Source organism: Mustela nigripes, chromosome 4, assembly GCF_022355385.1.
Source record: "Mustela nigripes isolate SB6536 chromosome 4, MUSNIG.SB6536, whole genome shotgun sequence".
In the NCBI taxonomy this organism is placed as follows: Eukaryota; Metazoa; Chordata; class Mammalia; order Carnivora; family Mustelidae; genus Mustela; species Mustela nigripes.
The window spans coordinates 134,777,835-134,791,974 of NC_081560.1; the positions used below are offsets into that span (position 1 = coordinate 134,777,835).

The 14,140-nt window shown below is 37.2% G+C and overlaps 1 protein-coding gene across 1 annotated transcript in view; it reads left to right on the top strand.

Annotated features, from left to right (window-relative positions):
* Positions 1 to 725: 725 nt before the first annotated feature.
* MYPN (myopalladin) overlaps positions 726 to 14,140 on the top strand; it is a 96,677-nt gene continuing 83,262 nt past the window's right edge. The window contains exons 1-2 of the mRNA XM_059395826.1: positions 726 to 926; positions 12,516 to 13,423. Of these exons, the coding sequence (XP_059251809.1) occupies positions 12,522 to 13,423 (902 nt within the window). The 5' untranslated portion in view covers positions 726 to 926; positions 12,516 to 12,521. The remainder of the gene's footprint in view (positions 927 to 12,515; positions 13,424 to 14,140) is intronic.

Sequence of the window (14,140 nt, forward strand, 5' to 3'; positions counted from 1 at the left end):
TATCTGGCATAGACTTTTTCAAATAATACACAAAAATGTTATTCCAGATATTAATACAAGAATAGGAGTTGTAATCTATTATGTTATTATGTTACAGAGTCACATTGACTTTTGAACAGTATCTGGTTGGTTTTTGTTGTTGTTTTTTTTCCTGATGAAGTTTGTTCAAACTCATTTGTTGTTGGGTTTACTCTCAGGCTGTTTTTTTCCTCTCCATTTTTGGGGGGGGTTTGTGATCTCTAATTAACAACTTTTAATGTTAGTTATCTTCTCTGCCTTTGCTTAGCCTTTGGTCCAAAACTCTCTCCACTTTTAAAATGTCAGACCTCAGCTTTGGATGGCTTTTCACAGCCAAATTTCCTAAAATGTATCAGTGCTTAAATGACAATAAATTTTTCCATTAAAATTAAAGTTCCTAAAAATTAAGAATTTTGATGTATTTCAAAAATAATACCATTCTCTTTGACAGGTGGAACATGGTGTCATGAATTTAGTAGTAATTCCAAACATAAATCAATAAACAGCTTGGGGCTCCAGCAAGGAGTGAAATTCTGTAGGTAGAAAAACTGATTGACCCCCACCGCCCATAGGTGCTGTTCCGCTGTGGAATCCCTTTGCTCAGTTTTCTCCTGTCCAATCAGGTGGAATGTTTCACAGGCACATGGTTTATACAGCTCAAAATAACTTGGGACCTGTGAGCTGACAAATGCTCTGGCTCCGGTGGTGACAGGTTGTCCAGCTTCTTACAGCCATCTTCACTGAAACTAAGGTTAACTCCTCACTCTCTATGGACAGCTACTCTCGATTTCCAAGGGCGTGAAGAATTTTCTTTTTCTCCTGTGCTTTCATCTAAAAGTTCTCCTTGGATAATTATCATCACAGTGGATTGCCTGGGTTGGACATCCTCAACTGGGTCAACTAAAAAAAGAAAGGTAATATCCAGATTTAAGTTCTCAAGTGTGTTCTGATAACAGGGCGTTGACAATGGGAAAAGGGATATTTCAGAGACCTAGTTACTGTGATTAAGAGGGAAACCTAGGATAACTCCTAATTGTGTTTGATGGGACACAAAATTTTACAAAAAATAAAGTTTTCTACATGTAAAGATTTTGGAAGGGATTGGTGTGAGTCACAAGAGATCACAGCCTCCTTGAGTCCTAAGGAAAAAATACCTCAACAGAGGAAGTTGTGACATGATACATACATCATAGGTATTTCCACATGTTCACTTATTAAAATAACAGTGTGTATAGAGAATTTGTGTGCGATGCCTATTTCCTTTTTAAAGGAAGTCAAATCTAAAATAATATGACTCTGTAGTTAAAAGACTTTCATTTAAAATTTTTTTATCATGTAAAAGGATATGCTTGCTATATTTAGTGTTGGGAGATCTGCTCCCTGGATTAATGTACACAACAGCTGCAAAAAGTCTTGCTCAAAGGACATTGCTCTTTCTTTCTCCTTTCTCTCTCTCTCTCTCCCCCTCTCTTCAACTGCATCAAAAAGACACTTGACAGTCAGTGGCAAGTGTTTGGCCTGGTATTTTGCACTATTAGCAGTAATTAGAGGCACATCTTGAATTATATTTTAAAAACCATGTAAGCAAAGAAAAAGAGAATTTGGATTCATCTGTATTTCCATTCCCCAAAAGTAAACATTACAGCAATGGTGCTAAGAAATTTTCTATTTCGTCAACCGATTTTTATTCATACTTGTTAAAGATACTAGAATCAATCAGTTTGAAAAAAAACAAAACACCTATCCATTTTTGTTCTCAAAAAATTGTGGTTCAGTTATTTTCACATTGATAATGAGAAAATGAATTCTACAAACTCCAATAAAGAATCTGTGACAACTTTTCAGTCTCTCCTAAAATCATAACTCTTAAGTACATGTAAAATCCACAATCCTTTTCTAGGAAATTGAGACTGTTTATACTTAAAGGTATAATAAACATATTTTTTAAACAAAGCTTAAGATATGTTGTCTGACACATGATTTGACAACAAAAAAAATATTTAAAATCAAGGCCATTCCATGAAATCTGAAATATATGCACATTATATTTATTTTGTTGGTAGACAAAATTATAGCCATTACAGAATCTTGTAATAATGGACTATGAAACAAACGGTTGGACACTATCCAAATTCTGGAAGTTTGTCTCTATTCCCACTTACAGAGTATAGCTAATGTTATTGGAACTCATACTAATGTGTTAAATCCCCAGTTCTATAGATCTGTGATTTAGAATACAAGCTCTCTATTACATGTTTCTATTACAGTGTGCTTAGTGCAATAAGTGGAATGGACTCAGAACCACAATTCATGGACATCAAAAATTGAATGAGTTTTTAATCCAGGCTGGGTTTTGTGATTCATAGAGATGGTTTATTCAAATTTACTTTTGACATAAGATAGCTGATAAATCACTTTTCATCATGAAAGGGCTTTAATGAACTAAGATGCCAGCTAAATTTTCAACAGTTAATGCCATATATGTAATAGGAGTAATGAACTGAGCTTGCTAACATGAAAATACAAAGACAAACAATACTGGTTATCCCAGAATAATTACGATAGTTTCCTTCATTGACATTGAGATTTGACAAAGGCATTGCTTGTCACCCAGTGTCATTACCTATAACAAGACCAAAAATTGAATTTTTTCCTCTCTTAGGAGATACAGAAGAATCAAGCACCACGGAGATCTTTTCTTAAATTTCTATGGTACTGCATACTTGACAGAGTTTTTTCAAACTGCTAGGGAATTGCACTTTTGCCTAAAGGGAATAATTCAAGTACAGACAGAATAGTCTGTTTAAAAATTTAGGAGCATTGGGATGGGTTAAGCCACTGCTTTTGGCTTGGGTCATGGTCTCAGGGTCCTGAGATTGAGCCCCACATCAGGCAGGGAGCCTGCTTCTGCCACTGTCTCTGCCTACTTGTGATCTCTGTCAAATAATAAATAAAATCTTAAAAAAAAAAAAATTAAGAGTCTGTATTCAGCAAATATATTTTTGGTGGGCACAAAGGTTTGTATGACTGTTTATTTGCACTCAACAAGAGTTTGTAGAGTTCATGTATAACCAGAGTCACCTTGACCAGTTCTGCACAGGCTGCCTGTTGCCTCCGCTTGGAGTCACAATGCCTTACACCCTCTGGGAGGGGCCCAGCCTTCCCACCAAGCCCTTAAACTAAAACTAGATCTTCAAATCTGGAGCCTCTTGGGGGCACATCTTCCTCTCCCAATCTAGGCAGCATGTTATGTCAGTGTAATTTGGGAAGTTACCTTTTTCAAATCCTTCATCACCTAAATAAATCTGACAGGCTGAAGAGAGATGAAACTGTTCTATTGTTTTCTTATTTTCTTATTTAAAATAATCTTTGAGTTAATGAGATTGACGTTTTCTCGTTTTTGATTTCCTGTTTGAGAGCTAAGTTCCCCACAAATGGTGAGATCTTGAGAGTGATATAAAACCTCATTTTTTTTGTGACTACCACCAAGCTCTTCTTATATCCTAGAGGCCTGAGGTCTTTCTGTTTGTTTTTCATTAGCCTTTCCACGCATTGTGGAGTTTACTTTTACACAATTTCTTTGCTGTCAAGGTTAAATACTAACCTTGGGCTCTGGCTTCAGTATCCTTTACTTTCCTACTGTTTATCCTGTTCTATATTCAAAAACATAGGAAAGTATGCCAATCTCTTTTCTTGCACTCAAACTAAATCCTTACTTTCTTTCCTACCTTCCCCACTTTAGCAATTCAGTTAAAACAATAGTAAGAGAAGGGAATAGCTTACACGCCCTTGGCCCATTATCTAAAAACCTTTTCCTTCCTTTAACCTCTGCCCTTTAAGGAATGTCCCTAATTTAACAGATTCCCACTGTTTCTCCTATATATTACCTCTGGTCCGTCTCTTTAGTTCAAAATTCCCTTGTGATGTATACATTTGTCTCTATTTGTTTTTATCTGCTGTTTTTCCTGTTTCAAACTGAAAGAGGAATTGAGAGACTAGACCTTACACTATTTCCATAGTGTTGGTTATGACATAGGCTACTGACATAGTTCTACATATTTCATGTCCTTATTCTGTTAATGCAACATATACTAACTTACTAAATGACTAATGTCATTCACACCAGAAATAGACTAGAGATAAAACTAAGATGGGGGTGATCCCTGTAATAGTAATGGAATGGGAAACTAACAGTGAAGAAAGATTTACCTCAAAATGCGTCCCATATACAGCCAACTCTTTTTTAAATTAACGCCTCTTTATTTTTCCTTTTAAGATATTTATTTATTTATTTATTTATTTGTCTGAGAGAGATTACAAGCAGGGGGAGTTGTAGGCAGAGGCAGAAGCTTAATGAACTGAGCCACCCAGGGGTCTTTGCAGCCAAATTTTTATTTATTTTTTTTTTTTTTAAAGATTTTATTTATTTATTTGACAGAGAGAGATCACAAGTAGACAGAGAGGCAGGCAGAGAGAGAGAGAGGAGGAAGCAGGCTCCCTGCTGAGCAAAGAGCCCGATGTGGGACTCGATCCCAGGACCCTGAGATCATGACCTGAGCCGAAGGCAGCTGCAGCCAAATTTTTAAAAGATGATCTGTACCCAACTCTCCAGGACTAGTTCCTATGTCATGGGATTTGGTTCATGGCTCAGCAAGTTTCTCCGAAAGTACTGAATTAGATACTTCTATTGTGTGGAACATCATAGGATAGAGAAGGCAAGACAAATAGATCAACACCAGCGAGAAGGAGGCAAATCCTAATTTTGTTGTTGGTTCTTCTCCTAAAGAACATTCTGGGTATAATAATTACACATCAGCAGAAAATTATCACCTTCAATTTGTGTTTTTAAAGCACAGTCTTAAAGTGCTTTCACAAATGAATCTATGAAGTAAGCAGAGTAGTTCTGCTTATCCTCAGTTTAGAGGTGAGTTACTTAAAGATGTTTTATCTTGTCCTATTCCAGCTCTCTACATGAATAATTATTAAACGTTAAGCTATTTTTTGTGTTTACCTAGAAATGAGATTTGTTTTCTCATTTAGATATCAAAATTTGTTTAGGTATCTATCTCATTTAGATATCTTCAGTGTTTATGTTTGAGTCCAAGTTATTTCATATTAGGTTTTGCTAATTCGCTGGTCAATGCCCCAGTTTAAATATTCGTATTATAACCCAAAGATGGGTGTATACCAAATGATATTTCCAACAAGGCCTTCTTAGAGCTTGCAAAAAAGGTAGTGCCTAGTTAACATGAGTTGAGAAATATACCCAAAGGTATCAACATCAAATTTTGTTATTATGAACCAGACCCTTAGTTTTCAGCAAGCTCTCAGGGCAGATCCTCTCATCAGGAGAAATCCCAGGGGAAAAAATGGAGCTATTTAGCAAAGAAAAATAAAGAGCATTCAATAAGCCATCTATGTCACCAAATTAGTTTATATGATTTACTAAAGTCTGTGTTGATTATTGATGTCGCCTTGTTTCATTTCCGATCTAGGAATCTCACCTTAACCATGATGGTTTTTTTTTGTTTTGTTTTTAAACTTTTTTAAAAAAAGATTTTATTGGGGTGCCTGGGTGGCTCAGTGGGTTGAAGCCTCTGCCTTCAGCTCAGGTCATGATCCCAGAGTCCTGGGATCGAGCCCCGCATTGGGCTCTCTGCTCAGCAGGGAACCTGCTTCCCTCTCTCTGTCTCTGCCTGCCTCTCTGCCTACTTGTGACCTCTGTCTGTCAAATAAATAAATCTTAAAAAAAAAAAAAAGAAGGAGGCTCCCCACGGAGCTGGGAGCCCGATACAGGACTTGATCCCAGGACCTCAGGATCATGACCAAAGCCAAAGGCAGTCATTTAACCAACTGAGCCACCCAGGCACCCCTCACTCATTCTGAAAGTGGCATTAAATCTGTTTCAATTTTGTAAGAAGCAGAAAGAAGGAAACAAAGTCCATCTGAACATCTCAGATGAAATGTCTTAGAGAATTCTTAATTTCCTTTCCTAAAACCTGCTCATCCAAGAAAATGATTCCACCACGCACCTAGTTGCTTAGGCCCTAAATATTGGAGTCACCTTTGACTCTGCTATTTCTCTCCTATCTTTCAGTCTACTAGCAAATTATACTGCCTCTTCCTTTAAAAAAGAAACTCGGGTGCCTGGGTGGCTCAGTGGGTTAAGCTGCTGCCTTCGGCTCGTGTCATGATCTCAGGGTCCTGGGATCGAGTCCCGCATCGGGCTCTGTGCTCAGCAGGGAGCCTGCTTCCTCCTCTCTCTCTCTCTCTGCCTGCCTCTCTGCCTACTTGTGATCTCTCTCTGTCAGATAAATAAATGAAATCTTTTTAAAAAAATAAAAATTAGGGCGCCTGGGTGGCTCAGTGGGTTAAGCCTCTGCCTTCGGCTCAGGTCATGATCTCAGGGTCCTGGGATCGAGTCCCGCGTCGGGCTCTCTGCTCAGCAGGGAGCCTGCTTCCTCCTCTCTCTCTGCCTGCCTCTCTGCCTACTTGTGATCTCTCTCGGTCAAATAAATAAATAAAATCTTTAAAAAAAAAAAATAAAATAAAATAAAAATTAAAATTAAAAAATAACTCAAATCTGATCATTTCTCACCATTTTCCTACTGGTACCATTCATTGATCCAAGCCACCATCATCTCTTGCGTAGCATACGGCAAGGCTCCTAACTGATCTGCTTGTTTCCACACTTGCTCCCTTCAACTTGATTTTTTTGCATAACAGCCATGCTTAATTTTTTTCAAATACTGTGTCATCCGCTTCTCAAAACCTTAAAATGTGTCCCCATTTACATGTATAATAAGATTCAAAGTCCTTCCCATGGCCTGCAAGACTTCACATGATCTAACTTTGTACTTTTCTGACTTGTTTTCTTCTACTCTTCTGTTTCATTCACCTCCTGCAATGGGCTTGACTCACACACAGCAAACATTCACCTCCCTTCACCTGAACACTTACTTCTTTCTCAGTTAGGAACATTCTCCACCCACCCCCACCTCAAGATGGTCACACGACTAACTTCTCCACTGCATTAGAAGCTATGCCTGATCTTCTTAGCTGAAATAGCATACCTTCCCCTTTCCCCCTTCATTCTCTATTCCTTTGTCTTATTTATTTTTCTTCTTAACACTTATGTCTTCTCCACCAGAATGTCAACTCCATAGGATAGGGACTTTGTCATTTGCTCACTGCTGAATCCATAGTGCCTAGAATGGTACCTGGCACAGAGTAGAGGCTCAATCGATATTTATTGGATGAATAAATGAAAGCTACATTAGCCATAATAGCATTTGGGCTTTTTAAAAGTACAAATTTTACAACAGATAGTTTTTACATTACTGCTTGAAAGAGAAAATGATACATTTTAAAATTTCCTATTATAGGTAATATTTATCAGCTTAACAATTTATATGTGCATTTTCATTTGACAACCTCTTAAAGGAGAATTGCTATTATCCCATTGGAAAGATGGTAATAATTGAGACTCAGATGCATTAACTGACTTGCTCAAGATAATACAGATATTTAGTGTTAGAGCTGGGATTCAAACTCAGGTTTCTGATTATAATTAGATGTACTTTGATACTTCTGCTATGAAAGAAAAGCATAATTCCAGTTATTTTATCCATCGTAAATTTTCATTTGAAAGTCACCTTGAAGTGATTAAAGCTTTTACCAGTTTATATTTTTCCTTTTTCTCTAAGTTTTTTTTTTGCAAATATGATTTCTATTTATCTGTCTTACTTTATTCTGTAATTAGAATAAAAGATAAATAATAGTTGATTTAGCAGGAAATTCTAATGAACCAAAGAATTCAACAGATATTGATTGATCCAATTCCATGTGCTGTGTGTGCACAGAGATGGTGGTGTACAAAAGCAAAGTGAGGTAGACAGAAAAGTAAATAGGCAAATTTAATGTGTTGTGGTAACTCCTGTATTTGGAGAGAAGGACAGAGAGGTTTGGGATCACATTGCAGAGGTACCCAACCCAGAACAAAGAAGAAATCCCACAGCGATGTCTCAGCTAAGAACTGCAGACCATGTAGATCTTGGGCCAGTAAGGCAGTGAGGGAGGTGGGGACAGGCAGGTGCCTAAACAAAGAAAATGTATACAAGATCCACAGGCAATACAGTTCTTTCATGAAACTACATTTTTTTTTTTTTTGAGACTACGCGTATTTCAACAGAGTATAGATGGTGCTGAATTAACTACAAATCAGAGCTCAGCTGCTCTTCAAACTTTGTCCTAGGGTCAACCACGTCACTAGCTCTACTTCCATTTCTTATCATGCTATGTCACTATAGTTCCTATTTAATAATAATAATAATAGCAACTACCATTTACTGAACATTTACTAAATGCCAAGCACATTTAATCATGACTTCAATCTATGAGATGGCTGTTTTGCAGATGTCTAAGCTGAGCCTTATAGAGGATAAGTGACCTTGTTGAGTTTATACAGCCAGAAAGTGTCAGAACTGGGATCTGAACCACATCTATCTAACTCCAAAGTTTTAGGTAATAAATACTACATTAAAGAACATTAAATAAATTAATTAAGCATTAATTAAATTAAACATTAAAACAATTATTTTAAAAACTGAAAGTTTTTTATCATAATAATTTCTTATAACCATAAGTAACAGAATAGGCACGCATTTGCACCTCAATTGGCTTCTTGACGTTAAAAAAGAAAAAAAATGTTTATCCAGAGCAGTGATTACTTTTTACAAGTATTTTCTTTCCTATTTCCACCATAAATATAAAGTTCTTAAAAGTTTTTCAACACTGGGGCGCCTGGGTGGCTCAGTGGGTTAAGCCTCTGCCTTCGGCTCAGGTCATGATCTCAGGGTCTTGGGATCGAGTCCTGGATCTCTGCTCAGTGGGGAGCCTGCTTTCCCCTCTCTCTCTACCTGCCTCTCTGCCTACTTGTGATGGCTCTCTGTCAAATAAATAAAATATATTTTTTTAAAAAGTTTTTCAACATTAACATCACCTTTACCTAAATATTGTGGGGTTGTTGTCTTTTTTTTTTTAAAGTTTTTCTTTCTTTATTTGAGAGAGAGAGAATGAGCAGGGGTTGGGGCAGAGAGAGAAAAAGAAAGAGAAGCAGACTCCCCACTGAGCAGGCACCCCAATGCAGGGCTCAATCCCAGGACTCCCAGGCCATGACCTGAACTGAAGGCAGATGCTTAACCAACTGAACCACCCAGAAGCCCCTAAATATTGTTTTTTGCTAACATCATTTGAGTGTCTATTACAGGCTTTGCATTCTGATGCATGTTTTAAGGGCTTTGCATTCATGATGTTATCAATATCCCAGAAATTAGGTATTATCCATGTTTTACAAGATGAGGAATCCAAAGCTCAGAGAAGTAAGCAATTTCCTCAAAGTCACGCAAATGCTAAGAGTTCATGAAACCAGAATTTGAAAACCGATCTGACTCTAAGACCAATAATTCTCATTTCATGTTGCCTCAAGATAAAAGCCATCTTAGAATACAGAGTTAGAGACAAAGTTACAATAAAACACGATATACAGTAATGTCCAACTAATAGAAGATCATTCTGATTTATATATTACTTAGTTTTCTCCTTACATTTTTAAATACAGTTGGCCCTTGAACAACATGGGTTTGAACTGTGTGTCCACTTATACATGGATTATTTTACATTAAAAAAATACAGTACAGTGCTGTAAATGCATTTTTTCTTCCTTATGATTTTCTTAAACCATTTTCTTTTCTCTAGCATAGTTTATTGTGAGAAACAGTATATGATACATATAAAAATGTGTTTTAGTTGACTGCTTATGCTATTGAAAAGGCTTCTAGTCAATTGTGTGTTATTAGTAGTTAAGTTTCCTAAGAATCAAAAGTTATACGTGGGTTTTTGACTGTGCAAGGGCTGGCGCTCCTAACTCCTGCATTGTTCAAGGGTCAATTGTATATGCAGAAATTCAAATGAGACTAATGAAATAGTTGATTTATAAATGAGAAGGATTTTTTCATCAGTATAGTAATTACATTTTTTAAAAGATTTTATTTATTTGACAGAGAGAAAGATCACAGGTAGACAGAGAGGCAGGCAGAGAAAGAGGGGGAAGCAGGCTCCCTGCTGAGCAGAGAGCCCGATGCGATGCGGGCCTTGATCCCAGGATCCTGAGATCATGCCCTGAGCCGAAAGCAGAGGCTTAACCCACTGAGCCACCCAGGTGCCCCGTAATTACATTTTAAAATAGCATTTGCACCTTATTGCACATATTTTTAACTCTTCTTCTGTATGTTAATGCAGACATGAGACAAATTTTCAATTGATATATCAATTATACTTTCATATACTATTTGGTATATCATTTATGGTCCTACCAGATTTAAAATAGCCAGATAGCTCTATTTAATGAATATATTATAATTTAATTAACTAATTTCTTATTGAACATGGTTCCAATTTTTAATATTATCATCTATACTGTGATGAATATCTTTGTAGATAAATCTTTGCACTCATCCAGCACCTTTGCATTTTCAATTCATTTTTAAGGCACAGTAGACTTCACCCAAACAAATGACTCCTGTAGTGACAATTTCAGGCTGTAACAAGCATGTGGAAAAATATTTGGCTGTAGGCAATTATTTCAGCCATCTCTAATTGCCCTCTCAAGGTGACCGCTTACTTTGCCAATTTAGAGGTTGGTTTTGGATAGCACTCTAAAAGCTCAAGAATTAGAGCGGTTCCCAGGAAGTCTTCTTTGTGATGTAAGTAAGGCTGTCTTATAGGGGATAGGAAAGGAGTGAACTAAAACAAGTTTGTCATAGAATCATAAAACCTAAAAAGATTTAGATAACTTTCCTCTCCATCTTCCCAGCACAAAGCCTAGCACATGGTGGCCAAGAATAGCAAGCAAATGGTCTTCATTTCTATGACCATCTTTGATTGATTGGTGGTGACTGAAGGAGTAGAGTGTTAAGAAAGTCAAGATCCATGGGAAGAGCACTGTACTCTGTTAGCTGATCTTTTAAGGAAAGAGAGAAGTAACAGCCTACAGGTCACCAGTTTGCCATCCCTCTAGTAAATGTGTGACTCAATAAATGATAAAATGTTAGTAATATAAAGTTGCTTTGTATTACCAAACTCTAGTTGGGTAAAGTTACTGTAATATTTTCTTAATATTTTAAAAATTATTTACTTTTTGAATCAGTAATAGCCTCATACAATTGACACTCAAAAGTCAAGAAAGGGTATACAGTGAAATACAATATAGGGGTGTCCTGTATTGAACCTCATTTCCTTGTCTCCCATATCCCCTCTTCACCAATATTAATAAAAGAGATTTTTAAAAATCTAGGCTCTAACTCATATCTTCGTACAAATTAAATTAATTATACCTTATTTGAAAAGCCTAAATCATTACACTTTTCAAGAGCAGATTGAACCTCTAAAGAACATTGAATTTAAACAACTTGTCCCTAGTCAAGAGCCAAAGCATTATTTATTTTCATGAACTGGATCAAATTGATTTTTTCAGTAATTAAATGGATTATGTTACCTCTATCTTTTTTTTTCCCATTTCAAAGAAGAATTTATTCATTAGTTTAACAATTATTTTTTGGGATCAAAGTCCTTGCATTGGTGGAAGTTGTATTTTAGTGGGAGGAAAATGACAAGCTGCTAAAAATGTGCATGCCAGGTATTTCTTATGAAGATAAGTGGTACTGGGAAAACCAAACTGTGTAAAAAGAATAAGCTGGAAAGGTATTTCTGGCTTATGTTGGGCCATAAAGAAGGAACCACTGAGGAGAGAATAGGTAGATAATTGAGGGAAGTGAGAAGTGAGTCACATAGCATTGTCAGAAAGAATGCTCCAGGTACAGGCAACAGCAAGCAAGTCAAATGTTCTGAGGCATTTCAGATGTAACTTTAGAATATATTTCAGAAATAATAAGAAACCAGTGTGGGTGAAGCTGAGTGAAAAAGTCTTGAAACCATAGGAGATAATGTCAGTTTATTTAGAGCTTTTAATGAATGAAACAAAAGAAGAAGAATGAAACAAAAAACTGTTGTTGTCCGTATTTTTTAATGCCCATTATTTTATTGCATTCAAGGTAATGGGGAGAGTATGGACAGCAAATCTCTGTGCAGGAAAGGTCTTTATAACTAAAAGTCCTTTATAGATATCATCAATTAGAAATTGTATTTACTATCACTATGGTTACATCATAGCTTTCACAATTGAACTTGTATTAAAGAACTTAATAGAGTGGTTATTACCCATGTTTTTATTTTATATTTCAGGGAAGTCTCATTCAGTTCATCTTCATTTTACAATTTGAGGTTCATCTTTAAGTCTTTAATGTAAATTTTGTAGAAGTATCAAAATTAGGCAACTTTTTATTTTAAGCTTTAAGATCTTAAGACTCCATCATGCTTGTAGACCTATTATTCTTTAGAAATGATCAAACTTTTTGTTATTATTATTATTATTATTTTGTGACAGCATGCAAGACGACAGCATAGAAGCTTCTACTTCCATATCTCAGCTTCTAAGAGAGAGCTATTTAGCAGAAACTAGACACCGGGGAAACAATGAGAGAAGTCGAGCAGAACCGTCCTCCAACCCTTTCCATTTTGGCAATCCTTCTGGAGCTGCTGAAGGAGGAGGAGGCCAAGATGACCTTCCAGATCTTTCAGCCTTCCTGAGCCAAGAAGAATTAGATGAAAGTGTCAATCTGGCAAGACTGGCCATCAATCATGACCCTTTGGAGAAAGCAGATGAAGCTCAAGCCAGAAAACGTCTTTCATCTGATCAAATGAAACATTCACCTAAATCAAGTTTTGACCCCAACTTCTGTCAGGATAACTCTCGAGGTCCTACCAGCTCTAAAGAGAGACCTCATGAGGCAAAAAGGCCACAGTATAGCTCTGAAACCCAGTCCAAAAAAGTATTCTTAAATAAAGCTGCCGATTTCATTGAAGAGCTGTCCTCCCTTTTCAAAGCCCATAGCTCCAAAAGGATTAGACCTCGTGCCTGCAAAAACCACAAGAGTAAACTGGAATCTCAAAACAAACTTACGCAGGAAAATAGCTCCAGTTTGTCAGATATCTCAGAAAGAAGAGAAAGATCTTCTGTTCCCATCCCTATCCCTGCAGATACTAGGGATAATGAAGTGAATCACGCCCTTGAAAGGCAGGAAGCTAAGAGGCGCGAAGCTGAGCAGGCTGCCAGTGAGGCCGCTGGTGGAGACACCACCCCAGGCTCTTCACCTTCATCTTTGTACTATGAAGAACCTCTGGGGCAACCTCCTCGGTTCACTCAAAAGTTACGGAGCAGAGAAGTTCCAGAAGGAACCAGAGTACAGTTGGATTGCATAGTGGTAGGAATTCCACCACCCCAAGTAAGGTAAAAAATATCCCATTAGTAATGCTTGGTAACTGCTTTCCATCTACCCTGATCCTCTCTTAAGTATGTGGTTTCAAAAACTATGTACTCTTTCTGAGAAAAAGTCAGAGTCTAATGTAGCACTCTCCAATAGAAATATAATATTAGCCAAATTATGTGATTGAAATTTTTCAAGTGGTCACATTTTCTTTTTTTTTTTTTTTTAAGATTTTATTTTATTTATTTGACAGAGAGAGAGATCACAAGCAGGCAGTGAGGCAGGCAGAGAGAGAGGGAGAAGCAGCCTCCCCACTGAGTAGAGAGCCCGAAGTGGGGCTCGATTCCAGGACCCCGAGATCATGACCTGAGCCAAAGGCAGAGGCTTAACCCAGGGAGCCACCCAGGCACCCCTTCAAGTAGTCACATTTTTGAAAAGTAAAAAGAACTGGGTGAGATAAGCTTTTAAAATATGTATTATTTTATCAATATATTAAAATATTATTATTTCAACAGGTAATCAATATAAACTATTAATAAGATATCCAGTGTGGGGGCGCCTGGGTGGCTCAGTGGGTTAAGCCGCTGCCTTCGGCTCAGGTCATGATCTCAGGGTCCTGGGATCGAGTCCCGCATCGGGCTCTCTGCTCAGCAGGGAGCCTGCTTCCTTCTCTCTCTCTCTGCCTGCCTCTCAGTGTACTTGTAATTTCTCTCTGTCAAATAAATAAATAAAATCTTTAA